The 13,653-nt window shown below is 57.7% G+C and overlaps 1 protein-coding gene across 1 annotated transcript in view; it reads left to right on the plus strand.

The window, feature by feature from the left end:
• Positions 1 to 13,653, plus strand: part of LOC119107202 (formin-2) — a 52,532-nt gene that overhangs the window by 19,387 nt on the left and 19,492 nt on the right. Inside the window, exon 4 of the mRNA XM_037230602.1 lies at positions 7,716 to 7,891. Coding sequence (XP_037086497.1) covers positions 7,716 to 7,891 — 176 coding nt within the window. The remainder of the gene's footprint in view (positions 1 to 7,715; positions 7,892 to 13,653) is intronic.

Genomic DNA, 13,653 nt, shown 5'->3' on the forward strand with positions numbered 1-13,653 from the left:
TGAACACATTAATATAGCGTGACAGGATCAGGAATGTAGCGTGATGATCTAGAGAACTGTTGAATACCTGTTGGCAGGTAGTTGTTGAAAGGTTTGGTGTTATGAAACACTCTGCATCAGAGGCGTGCCGTTGGACGCAACGCTGAAGATGCACGGGGGCATAATCGCCAAATGAGTTGGAGAAAAGGGCTCAATAGCGAAAAATAGACTTCTGCACCAAACATACGCCAGGAAACGGATTTATCCCTGAACGTGAGCGACTCACTTCTCAAAATGTGTGTGTGTGTGGGGGGGGGGGGGGCTGACTTCCTCTCCCTCGGTAGAATAGGAAGCTACAGTCCTGCTGGTTGCACTTTCCTGTTTCGATCCGACGGTAGTGACATCTGCACAATGATAGGTAGGTGGCGCTAGTCTCTTACCTGGATGATAGAACAACCGGCTTGGAGAGAACCATTCCAAAGACATGCAATTCGAATTCGTTAATCAATACATACGTTATCTTGGGCGTTTTGAATCGCGTACAGACGATATTTCATGTAAAATGCACATTTTCGTTATGTTCCCGCGAAAGACGACACGCTGTTGTTACGCAAGCTTCGGGGTCTGCTTCCGGATTATTTTTTTCAGGCGGTTGATTAACACACGTCCTATACATCACCAGACGAAGCGTCTGCAGACGGGCCTGGAAAATTGTGTAGAATATTAAGCATCTTTTTGACTTATAGCACGAAAATAATCCCGAAAGCATACAGTTTACTAAATTATTCTACTTTGGTGAGTTTTGGTAATGGAACATCATTATATTGTTTCAGTTATTGCGCAAATTATCCTAATGCAAAGAAAGACAGACGAACAATGCTGTGTATTATAAAGGTGAAAAGAAAACCGGGGTTAAGTAGTCTACAAGGTATGCATGCAAACGTTACTGTCCAGGCTGCAAGCTGACACAATCTATCGAGATGATCACTAAACCAGGTAAGGTATGAATAGCACCAATTCCACCCCGCTATGTAGTGCATAGAAAACGATCTATTTGTGTTTCCGTGCCACATTCGGGAGAATGCCCCGCACTGTCTGTCAATGAATTAGAATGTTTCGACACCCGGGAGAGATGCACCTTTGGGCGGGAGAGATACACCTTTAAGTGACGTCGCGGGTGCCCTTTCACCATGTTAGTCGTTACACGACAGATGTGTTATTGTCACATTCGAATGCGATAGCCTGATGAGGCAAAGCCTTTTCGTGACCCTGTTTTAGCTGTAGGCCTGCCGTGTTTCAGCAGGCTTTTTGTGTTGATGACCTCTAGCTTAGCTCACCCACTTGCGTGAGTTTGCCAGGCGGTTGGGTGCGCTTATTCTGTTGAAGGTTCTGGTTGCATTTTGACGATATTATTCCCACGAATAGGGATAGTTGGACTCCCTGTAGCCTGATGAGCCTTATTGCTGCGGCATGACCAGAACTCCCAACGTGTCTGCACCAGCTGGATTGTTCTAGGACTCCACTGAAAGTGTCCCCCCGACGTGGCAAGGAGAATTTCAGTACGTTGGCCCAATGCTCAGACTGGTGTGTGCCGTATGACAGCTGCCAGCACGGCTGTTTTTGATCATCGGTGCGTTGACGGGGGTCAAGCGCGAGCCCACACCCGAGGCCTCGCCGCCTCTGCGGACCCCCTCCACGCCGTCGCTCGGCTCAGCGTCACGTTGCAAAACGCCGCGTTTCACTGGCGGCCGCGTCGGCGGTTCGTCTGCGAGCTGTGAATGAGGCGGTGGGTGCCCGTCTGCCGCTCCGCCTGCCGTCTGCAGCGGCCGGGCCGGTGCGGTGCTCCCTCGCTATCAGCAGCCGCGCTGGCCGGTCAGGGAGACGGCCTCTGGCGCCGGTTGAACGGGGATCGCTGCAGAGGCGGCCCTTCCTTCTCGGCCCTCTGGCGGAGACGGCTGCCGTGCCGCTGTGACCTTCCCGCCATCGGCTGTGACCTTTCCGCCGTCGACTGTGACCTCCCTGCCGTGCCGCTGTGACCTTCCCGCCATCGGCTGTGACCTTCCCGCCGTCGGTTGTGACCTCCCTGCCGTGCCGCTGTGACCTTCCCGCCATCGGCTGTGACCTTCCCGCCGTCGGCTGTGACCTCCCCGCTGTCGACTGTGACCGCCCCGCCATCAGCTGTGATCTCCTCGCCGTCGACTGTGCCTGCCATCGGCTGTGACCTTCCCGCCGTCGGCTGTGACCTTCCCGCCGTCGGCTGTGATCTCCCCGCCGTCGGCTGTGATCCCCTCGCCGTCGGCTGTGATCCCCTCGCCGTCGACTGTGCCTGCCATCGGCTGTGACCTTCCCGCCGTCGGCTGTGATCTCTCCGCCGTCGGCTGTGATCCCCTCGCCGTCGGCTGTGCCTGTCATCGGCTGTGACCTTCCCGCCGTCGGCTGTGACCTCCCCGCCAGACGTCGCCCGGGCCGGCAACTGATCGGCAGCTGGTGCACCCGTCACCGGGGCTAGCTGGGCGGGGCGGGTGGAGACCGTCACGCCGCCGCGACGCGTGACGCCGGCCGTGACTCACGCGTCACGGACGCGCGTGGTGAAAGCCGCACCCACGATCCGTCGGGCTGCGGCGGCAATTATGCCGGGCGGCGTATTGTTTAGTGGTGGCGACAACTGCGCCGCAGGCTGCGCCGCCGATCGGACGGAGGCCGGACGGGCCGCGCGTGGACAGTGCCCGCAGGCGGACGGAGGCCGGACAGGCTGCGCGTGGACAGTGCCCGCAGGCGGCCGGAGGCCGGACAGGCCGCGCGTGGACAGTGGCCGCAGGCGGACGGAGGCCGGACAGGCCGCGCGTGAACAGTAGCTGCAGGCTGACGCGGGCTGGGACTGGCTCTGGCGGTCTAACGAGGCCCGGGGTGGGACGGTCCATGCTGCTCGTGCGTCATGAGCCAGTGTCGACCAGGCATGGAGCCCGGCGTGTGGGTTATCAACGCGGCGTTGTCGTGCCCGTAGGCTCATGTGTGCAGGCCGTTGTGTGGTGCTCAGTGACTGAAGACATAGCTGACAAGTCTAGCGTGAGCCATAAGGCAGAGTAGATCACCACATAAAGTTGAACGTGACAGCTCGACAATAAAGTGCTTCGCAAGCAGCTGCGGTCTCGCCTAAACTGTGGAAGAGCACTTACATGATTTTGTTGGGAACTCAGCAACATTATGCACTATTTAATGTCATGAGGTCTGCGTAGTGCTCTTGTGTTTTGACCATCCCCAGCATGGGTGGTTGTATCGGTGTGCCACAAACGCGTGATGAAGGGTGATAATAGTACTTATCTTTCGCCCTTCGCGCAGTTTGCGCTAAAACGGCGTACAGACATACCTCGACCTCATATCCTGAAACTGCACGTATTTCGGTGCAGCCGGTTTCACCTTGGAATTAAAGGCGGGCGTTGAGTGCAGCGCATTCGACCGTCGGCTTTAGTTCGGTGGGCTTTCTTGGTGCATTGTGGCATTGACCGTCGTTGATCGTGAATGCCGCCAGTGGTATGCCATAGTGCTCATATGTGGAGCGCGATAGTGGTACTGCTGCAGCCTGCATGTCGGTCTTTGCTTGTCCGTGGGATGAGGGGTTAGGCTGTTATGGATGAGTCGCGTATGTCGTCGTCGTCACCGCCGGCAGCTCGCTGTCTGACGGATCGACAGATTCTCGGACCCCCGCATTTGATGAGAACGTGATATAGGTTTTGTAGCGCCAAGAAAGAAAAGCTCCGCGGTCCTTGCTGGCCGTGTGCAGTGCGTATTTGCCGACATATGTTTATGAGGGATACCGTAGTTGGTAATACTGGAGTTGCGTAGAGCGCAGTGCAGATCTCTGCAGATCTCAGCAGTGCGCTGTCACCGCCGGCAGAGCGCTACGCACTATCGACAGCGCCATTGACCGGGCTCTGCCGGTTCAGCGGTGGGCAGGGCAGACTGTGTGTCGTCTCTGCGGAGGGCCGGGCAGACTGTGTGCCGTCTGTGTGGAGGGCAGGGCAGACTGTGTTGCTGTCTCTGCGGAGGGCAGGGCAGACTGTGTGCCGTCTCTGCGGAGGGCCGGGCAGACTGTGTGCCGTCTCTGCGGAGGGCCGGGCAGACTGTGTGCCGGCTCAGCGGAGGGCCGGGCAGACTGTGTGCCGTCTCTGCGAAGGGCCGGGCAGACTGTGCGCCGTCTCTGCGAAGGGCCGGGCAAACTGTGTGCCGGCTCAGCGGAGGGCAGGGCAGACTGTGCCGGCTCAGCGGAGGGCAGGGCAGGCTGTGTGCCGTCTCTGCGGAGGGCAGGGCAGACTGTGTGCCGGCTCAGCGGACGGCCGGGCAGGCCGTGCACCGGCTCGGTGCCGGCTCGGTGGAGTGCTGGACCGTCCTTGACCGCCGCCGTCTGCAGCGGGCTGCCCGGCTGCGCCGCTCATTTCACTGGCGCCCGCCGGCCGCCGGCGTGTCGCCTCGCCGCGCCCCGGTACGTGCACACCCGGACTCAGTCAGCACACGGCGTCGGCTCGGGGCCGCCGCTGGTCGAGACAGGACGGCTTCAGGGCGGCCGAGAGACAGAGCGCTGGAGTGTCCTGGTGAGGAGCCGTTTGGCAGCGCTCGTGGGATTCGTGCTGTAGCGTTGTGGCTCACTGAAAACCCATCACCGATGTGACGGGCCGATATTACTCAGTGGTGCTGTTTGACGCGACTCTTCGGTTGTGTGACAGTGCGGTCGCGTGCTGAGCGTCACCCCCTCCGTGATTTACGTGTGAACGGATTAACACCAGCGGCGGGGCCCGCCGGACCGGTGGTGGTGGAGCCCTATCAGGCCGTGATCTGCCCGGACGGAGCCAGTGTGCTGACGCGATTGGACCATGCCCATGACGGGGAGCGCTGGCAGCACGTGTCTAGCGGTGAGCCAAACCCGATCGGGGCTAGGGGCCGGGGGCGGGACCGAGGCTGGGGGCGGGGCCAGGGCCGGGACCGGGGCCGGGGCCTGTGCCAGGGCCGGGGCCAGGACCGGGACCGGGACCGGGACCGGGACCGGGACCGGGACCGAGACCGAGACCGAGACCGAGACCGAGACCGAGACCGAGACCGAGACCGAGACCGGGACCGAGACCGAGACCGGGACCGGGGCCGGGGCCGGGGCCGGGGCCGGGGCCGGGGCCGGGGCGGGACCGGGGCCGGGACCGGGACCGGGACCAGGACCGGGACCGGGGCCAGGGCCGGGGCCGGGCCGGGGCCGGGGCCGAGGCCGGGGCCGGGGCCGGGGCCGGGGCCGGGGCTAGGACCAGGACCGGGCGGGAGGCACTGCGTTGGCTGCCGCGCTAGAGGTCGGTGTGGGAGCGCCGACCGTTGGACGGGTGCCAACTGGAGCGGCCGTGTCTCGTGTCCGACACCGATTTCAGATGCCCTTATATAGGCATGATCGACCGGGTGAAGGACGCGGACGCGGCGGTTTCACCCGTGAATTATTATTGCGTTGTGCAGCCGTGCATTATGGATATTTTGGTGCAGCGTTCTTGCCAGTTTATGCCCGTAAGTGATAACGACTTAATGCCAAATCCTGGCGTGTTAGAGCGGAGCCGGAGAGCAACGGACAAACGACTTCCTCGGGTGGAAATCAGGTAAAAATGATGGCGTGGTATGAAGGCACTCCATGCCCATGGCGCGAGCCGTGGTTGGCCGTTGCACCGCCCGCGTGTCTGATAATCGGCCAACTGAGCACCGTTTGGTGTCAAATATGCCTCGGTTGAGTGCTTGGAGCGACGTGCATTTACCGGGACTCACTAGGTTCCAAACACAGTGGCTGGTGGTGACGTTTGTCAGCTTGTGAGGAGCTTGACAGTATTTGTAGTCAGCTCGACTTAGCACCACGCACGGCTGGCCTCAGAGTAGACACCTGGTATGTGTGATCGATTTTTTGGCATATACGCGCAGTAGGTTGTTCTGGTATTCACACCGTTTTTGTTGTGGCACTGGTTGATATGGTCTCACGTATTGGGGCTTATTCCCCTTGCTGACGATTTATTCAGTTGTTTTTTATCGTGATCTTATGGGAAAGTAATAGTTTTAAGTCGTATTCCCTGTGACCGTAGCGTGAATTTGCTTGGTCAGTCTGCATGTGCAGCTATTCTTTGGCGGTGATTAAACCTTCCTTGCGTTATGTTCGCCATGTGGGAGGGGCTGGCCGCCGCGGTGGGCGGTGCTGTCCGCGGCCACGCGGCGTCCCTCAAGCCCGTCTGTCGTCGGCCCTCGCCGTCCCGTGGGATAGGCTGGTGCCTGCGGCGGTGGGCGTGCTGCCCGGTCGCTCGACGTCCCCCGAACCCCTTTGCCGTCGGTCATCGGTGTTACGCCGCCGCAGCCCCCTCCCCCTCCCCCTCCCCCTTCTCCTTCCCTCGCCGTGCCTGCCAACCCAGCTGGAGTGTTCGCCCGCGGAGGATCGCAAGGCGTCTTGGAGCGGTGCCGGCCGTATTGTGCTGGCTGGCATGCACGTGGCGCGCGTGCTGGGCCCGCGCCACATGCAGTGGATCAGGGCGTGACGTGAGGAGGCGTGGAGCCGAGGAGGCACGAACTGTTGGGGGAGGGGGTATGCCCGCCCATTACGCACTCAGGTGGGACGTTGTGGTGGACATGCCACCGGGATGGGAATGCGTGGCTCTGTCCGCTGCCAGCTCGGTCCTCGGGCCCGTGCACCGCCATATACCGGGCCACGTAGCCGCAGCCATTGGTGCGTTCCAGAACTGCGCTGTCCGCACTGCGTCATTACCGAGCAAGTCTGTCAGAATTCAACAGCCGCCAGCGCTTTCGCGGTGCACTCACTGTCCCAGCCATGCACGCGGAGTTCATGGTATGCTGGCTGCTGCACCACCACCGGGACCACACGAAGGGTCCGGTCATGGCGTGCCAGCGTGTCGAATGCTCCCACCCGGGTCATCAGCTCTGCAGGGCTCGGTGCAAGGTGCGGGCCTGAATATGGGGGACTCCGCGGCGACGACGGGACCGCCCCAGGTCCCCGCGGCGCGGCGCCGGCCGTCTCGGTGACTCGGCCGCTTGGGAAGCCGTGCAAAAAGCGTGAAATTGAACCGTAAAAGCTGCGCATACCTGCGGTGTACGTGCGCGCTGGCGGGCGCTTGTTTGCGGGTGTTGTGTTGCGTATGCGTTGCACCTGTGACGTAGCGGTGCTGCACCGCGCCGATTGCAGCTCCCGTTGATTGTTGGCATGGCACAACGCTCGGAGAGCGTCGAGGCGGTCCGCTGGGTGTGTTGCACCACGCCATGACAGCGTGTGTGCTTCGGTCGCGGGTCGTGCTGCCAGTAACCGGGCGGTCCTCGGGACGGAGCGAGTGAGTGTGGTGCAGTAGCTTGCTTATGTGATATCGGTGGTTCTTCAGTAAGGCACAGTGCATCCATACAGCATGTGCGGTCGAATTCGATGAGGGGTTTTGTTCACTGTGGTAAGCTGCGACGTACTCAGTGCCGTGTTCACCTGCATATAGGTCGCAACGAATGTGGGTGGGCGGGCGGGCTTGTGCTGAACTAATGCACGACGGCAAACATGCATTATTATTTTTTATGAATCGTCCCCTCGACCGTGTTGGTGAGCGTGTGACTCGTAACCAACCGTTGCCCCCCCCCCCCCCCCTCCCGGCGTCCGTCGCCAGATCGTCGTCTCCCGCACGCACCACGCCACCTGATCCGACCTGACCTGTGTATGAGTGTGTGTTCGGTGTCCGCAGGTCAGATGCTGGTCAACTGGTTCATCTCGTCGTTTAGCGAGGAGCCTCAGTGGCGACCAGCACTGGGCGAGGCCGAGCTGCGCGCCCTGGCCGGCCAGTTCCTCACGCACATGCTGGCCGCCGGCGTGCTGCATCAGATTGAGGACAGCTCAGCTCCGCTCGAGTCCGTCTTCAGGGTGAGTGGCCGGGCCGGGGCTGCCGATCCGGGCACCGGTGCCTCGGGGAGGATCACGTGATGGAAGAGAGTTTTTACCAGTAAACGGGACCCAATTAGCGCCCTTTTTACACCTAGACAAACGTTATAACGATTATGTAAACCCAAATGAGGTAGTTCTCCAGTTCGCGAATCGTTATGCCAGTGTACCATCACATTTGATTTGTTCAGCGGAACAGCATCTTCGCGTCAGTAAGTTGTTCCAATCATATAACACCAAACTAGATTCTATAGAATATTACGTCAGGCCCTTCACGCTCCAAGAACTTCATTAGCTATCACCCAGTCAGGAAACTCTTCGATCGGGCCCTACGGAATCCACAAGGATTTCTTCAGAAATATTCCCCTATATCTCTGTAAATTTTGCTAAAATGTATAAATCAGGCATGGAGAAACGGTATGTTTCTGAAGGCTGATCTCATTCATTATTCATTTGTATTCACAATCGAGGGAAATCTTGCACCAATCCAGCTAGCCATCGTCCGATTACCTCACAAGCTGCGCATGTGAACTGAACGGCTCGTGAACCAATGCTTTCTATATTTTCTAAAGCTTTCCTCCCAACTCTACCCATTCCAATCGGGGTTTCGAAAAGGACGCAGTTCTGCAGATTATTTCGTTATGATTACAAACAGTATCTGAAAAGATTTGAAGAAAACCGCGCACTGTCAGTATTCCTGGATGTTACAGCTGCATTGAAGATGGTACATCATTCCACTCTCTTAAACCTAATTCACAAACGAAAGTAATACGAAGAAATCTGGCTGTCTTCATGAGAAAATTCTTACAGCCTAGAACATTTCAGGTCTGCGTTCGAACATTTCTCTCTCCCCTTACAACCAAAAAATTTGGTGTACCCCAAGGGAGCGTGATTTCACTAACATTTTCGTCACAATGCCTGATGACATCGCTGTAAACATTATTTCAGTAAACGTACTGTTCATTACTCATTGGAGACGTAGCAACTTGGCATGTTCATCAGTCTGTAGACAGAGCTGCTCAAGTCGCTCAGTTGGCGCTCACAGCATTTCAGAATGGTGTGATTCATGAGACTTGAAAATATGGGTAGACGAATCAACCATCGTAGTTGATTCATTGGTATCTTTTTCACACGAAATAACATATCATTGCATCGATTCTTAGATCCACCTCTGTTAACAGGGCAGTTCTTCTTGAACTCAATCTTTACACATTCCTTGGCATAACTTATTTCCGCCTGAATTTAGAAAACATCCTGGCCAGATCAGAATGAATTCCCAGCGTCGTGTCAATATCCTCCGCGCTCTGTCTTCCACACAATGGGGTGGAGACAGAAAAACACTCGCCCTTCTTTTCAACACTGTCATTTGATCAACACTAGAAAATAATTCGTTTATGTGCATACCTCGTTTGCTTGCATCAAGGGCGTATTGATGCTATCCAAAACGCTCCGCTGTGATCGGTAACTGGAGCTTCACGCATGACTCCTTTATGTACTTTCTTGGCAAAGCCAGTGTTTTTATTATTTAGCAATGAAATCCCAAAAAACTTTATTCAAGCATTCTTTTCAAACTAAATCGTTTTTCAACCGCCATTTTAGCTCTTGTTTGAGCACAACGTTGGAATAATCGGAATTTAGTGCATTTAGCAAACTTCATGACGGGGATCCAAATACAGCGACTCTCCGAACGGTACGGGATAAAGACATCGGATTCAGAAATAGCGACGCGACCCAGTCCATTCCCCTTCTGGCCGTCTCCACCACATGACATATAATTTCTTTATGAGGATACTAAAACAAGCGCCGTCATGTGACATCAAATAAAGATTTAACGAGCTCAAGGCAAATCATTCGTTCGGCAGGTTTTACGAGACCGATGGACCCAGGTTTGAAAACAAGGTGGCTGCGGTGTTCTGTGGCCCAATTCAAAAGACATTCAGACTTTTTTCCCCCTCTCTGTTTTGCCAGTAGAATTGTTCGCAATATCGCGAGCATTGATCCCCATCAAATCCCACGAACTTAATAATGCGATAATATGCTTTGACTCTAAGTCGCCACTTCTAGCCATTAGAAATCTGAATTCCATATCGAATTTAGTTTTTGAAGTACAGTCGTTCACCAAACCAATTATGCGTGGAAAATGAATAATGTTTCTCTGGATTCCTGGTCATTCCGATATTCCTGGCAACAGGTAAGCCGATCGTTTGGCAAAGTCAAGACTTGAAATAGCACACATCACCCCGATTTCACCATCTACAAAAGACTATTCAGCCTTTAAAAACAGCTGTTGGAAGTGGAATTCTTAGGTTGTGGGACGTGAAAACAAAAACACGTCATTTGTGTAATATTAAACCCCAATTGCAGCTCATTCTGCCAATCACGCAAACACGAAGTGGCTTTAACTCGGCTCAGAATGGGTCATACGTTAACCCACCTATATGTTTGATCACGACATAGCCAGACCCAGTTGTAGTCAATATGATAAGCTAATAAGTCATATAACGACAAGGCTGATCAAAAGTTTAATGCATATCGGGTCCACGTATGCTGTAGGAACGCTGAAACATTTAAGGTAACACATTCCTTACCAGGCCAATTTAACAATTGTTACTTGTCTATTTCCCTACACACATATACACACACACACACACACACACACACACACACACACACACACACACACACGCACGCACGCACGCACGCACGCACGCACGCACGCACGCACGCACGCACGCACGCACGCACGCACAGAGGCTTTCAGAAGTCTTAACAAGGTCACTGGTTTGGACCTATTATTTTGACTTGGGACCCCCTGAGCACAAGTAGGTTATAATGTTGAGTCTGGGGATTTAGTAGGCCTCCATTCAATGGCCGCACTATCTATGTTCGGTTGTGCCGGCGGCTCGGCTGGCCGTGGCTGACATCCCCACGGTAGCGGGACGGTGGGGGGCCGGCCCGCCGCCGCCAGCAGCCCTGCTCCGTGACGGCGAATGAGCGCCCACTGCCGGCCGCCGGTGTGGCGTGTACACAGCGTCCGGCGGCTCGCCGCTGGCCGGCGCCTCCTCGCGCCGCGCATACCACCGTATCATGGTGTGGCCAGCACGGCGGACCGGCGGCGCAGGCGGCGCGAGGCGACGCTGGTGTCGTGGGCGCGGCGCTCCGGGGCTGACGAAGGGCCGCTCAGTTTGCGGGCATGACTCGGACGACTCGTGACTCCTTGTGACTCGGCGTGACTTGGATTGGGTCGGCGATGATGTCAGACCGGACCTGACTCGGGCGGCGTCCCGGTAGAGGCGGCACGTGCCGCTTGTGCTGTCGGCAGTCGTGGCATTCAGACCACATCACACGGCCACAGCTGCGCCGGTGCCCTCCCCGACGCGCCCCGGAGTGCGGCGGCACGGGGAGGCCAATCCCGTCCCTGGATGGGCGATGACCTGTCACCAGGACAGGCGGTGACCTGTCCCGGGACACCGGACCAGAGCGGCCTGCCGACTTCCCCGCTCTGCTGCCGGCCGGCGACGCGGCGCGGATCGCCTCCGCAGCCCGGGCTCTGTGGTGCGGCTGTACTGCCGGCTGGCGGCGCGCGCCGGTTCCGCAGCCCGGGTTCTGTGGACCGTGCTGCGGTACTGCCGGCTGTCGGTTGGCGGCCCACACCGCCTCTGCAGCCCGGACTCTGTGTACCATGCTGCGGTACTGCCGGCTGCCGGCTGGCGGCCCACGGCGCCTCCGCAGCCCGGGCTCTGTGTACCGTGCTGCTGTACTGCCGGCTGCCGGCTGGCGGCGGGACCGCCTCTGCAGCCCGGGCTCTGTGTACCGTGCTGCTGTACTGCCGGCTGGCGGTTGGCGGCGGGGACCGCCTCTGCAGCTCGGGCTCTGTGTACCGTGCGGTTTTGCTGCCGGCTGCGGTCGTCTCCCGGCCCTCGTAGCCTTTGTCGTGCAATACAGGGGCTGATAAGTAGAATTGCCGTCATAATTACCAAGATGTGAATGCGGTCGGGGATGTTGTGGCGCGGGTGCCGTTTTCCCATTGGTGCGTCTGGAGCACACGCCCGCCGCCTGCCTCGCGGCTGTGGGCGGCCGTCCGCAATTACCATGTGCCAATCCACCTGCTAGCAGAGGAGTATGGTGCAAGTAGTGGCATACGGTCATTGACAGTGGGATGCTCCCCTTTTGGCAGCTGTACCCAAGTTATGAAACTAGATGTGTGAACATAAGCACCTGCTCGTAATTGTGCAGGCGTCATGAAAATCACGTGTGAGGACCGCGGTGCGCCCGCGGCCTGGTCGTAGAATCATCCGCATGTTGCTCACACACTTTGGCCAGCACTTTGTTACTAGCTTCTTAGTATGCATTGAAAGCGCAAGTGAAAGTATAACAGCATGTATGACCTCATTTCTCGGATGGTACCTTATTGGACATCATCACAAACTCGTATGTGGTTCAATGTCGTAAATACGTGTCATATTTTCGTTCCTTCGCGTGGGTTGTATCACACCTTAGTGAGTTCGGCCGCTAGAGCGGCGTCAGACACAGCAGTGACTGATGCGGCCCGGTATGCGACAAAGCTGCCTCGTCACATTGGTCGACGTGGTGCCGTTCAGCCCGCCGGGAGGCGTTGCTGGCCATGCTCCGGCGTCTCCACTGGCCGGGAGAACAGATCGCTGCTCGCTGCCCGGTCCAGCTGGCCTTGTGTGGTACGGCGTGTTGATGGCGCCGCGGCTGAGCCTGTCATCGATCGGTACCCGATCCGCGTGTGGTCCGGTCCTCTGCTGCGGTGGTGAGGTCTGGCAGTGTTTGCTCCGGCCGTGGTGAGCGGCGACACGGGCGTGTGCGACCCGGTCTGTTGGCCGGCACGCCCCCGTCGAGCGGCCCGAGCGGCAGCCGCTATCGCCGGTCGCGGCTGGAGCCCCTGCCCCTCCCTCGCGGGCGGCACCGCCCCCCCCCCCCCCCCGGCGGCGTCTGCCGGCGGGTTAGCGGTGGGGCCGCGGTGGGCCGGCGCCGGCCGCACCGCTCCTCGACCGGCGCCGGCTTGTTGCCGTCCGGCCGCACTGACCGTCGGCCAGCCGGCGGCCCTGGCCAACCTCGCCGCCGGCGCTGGGTCAGGATTTTCACAGGCGTAAACGGTTGTACGCTTGGGCTCGTTTACGGCTTTGTAGTGGATTCATGTGTCGTATCGCACGAGGCAGCACAAAGCTATAGTAGACTCTGTTAAGGTGAATTATAATGAACGCTCTTGCTGTGGTTGCTTTCGGGAAGGCTCACGATCCGGTCTTAGCAATGCGTCACTGCATGTGTAGCCGTCGCGCAAACGGTGTAACGTTAAGTTTGCTGTGAACTATCTCTTTTGATCATGAACGTCATTGTAACACATTTAGGTCACGATGCATGCGTAGCACCTCTCGGTCGCCTAGCCCGCTTAATACAACACACCCGGACAAAGGCTATTCAGAGGAATGTTCCTATCCCGCATGGCAGCTATCGCGACCGTTTCAAAACGGAGCAATCAATGGCATCATTTGTAATTGCGGCTTTCATCACGTAGTACCGCTGCGCCGCAAGAAACGCCGCGTTCGTGAAAGTGAACCGCGGCCCTCCATCTAGATCTGCGACAGAGCCGCTGCAGCGTAGATGTACGATAGCGGCTGATGAGGCATCGGGGCGCGGCGAGTGTTTTACCGCTGCTGGTCCGGGCAAACCGGGCGATAGCGGCTTCCTTTAAGACAGCAGTAATCCAGTGTGCTCCG

This window comes from Pollicipes pollicipes, unplaced genomic scaffold, assembly GCF_011947565.3.
Source record: "Pollicipes pollicipes isolate AB1234 unplaced genomic scaffold, Ppol_2.1 Scaffold_2555;HRSCAF=2994_pilon_pilon_pilon, whole genome shotgun sequence".
NCBI lineage: Eukaryota > Metazoa > Arthropoda > Thecostraca > Pollicipedomorpha > Pollicipedidae > Pollicipes > Pollicipes pollicipes.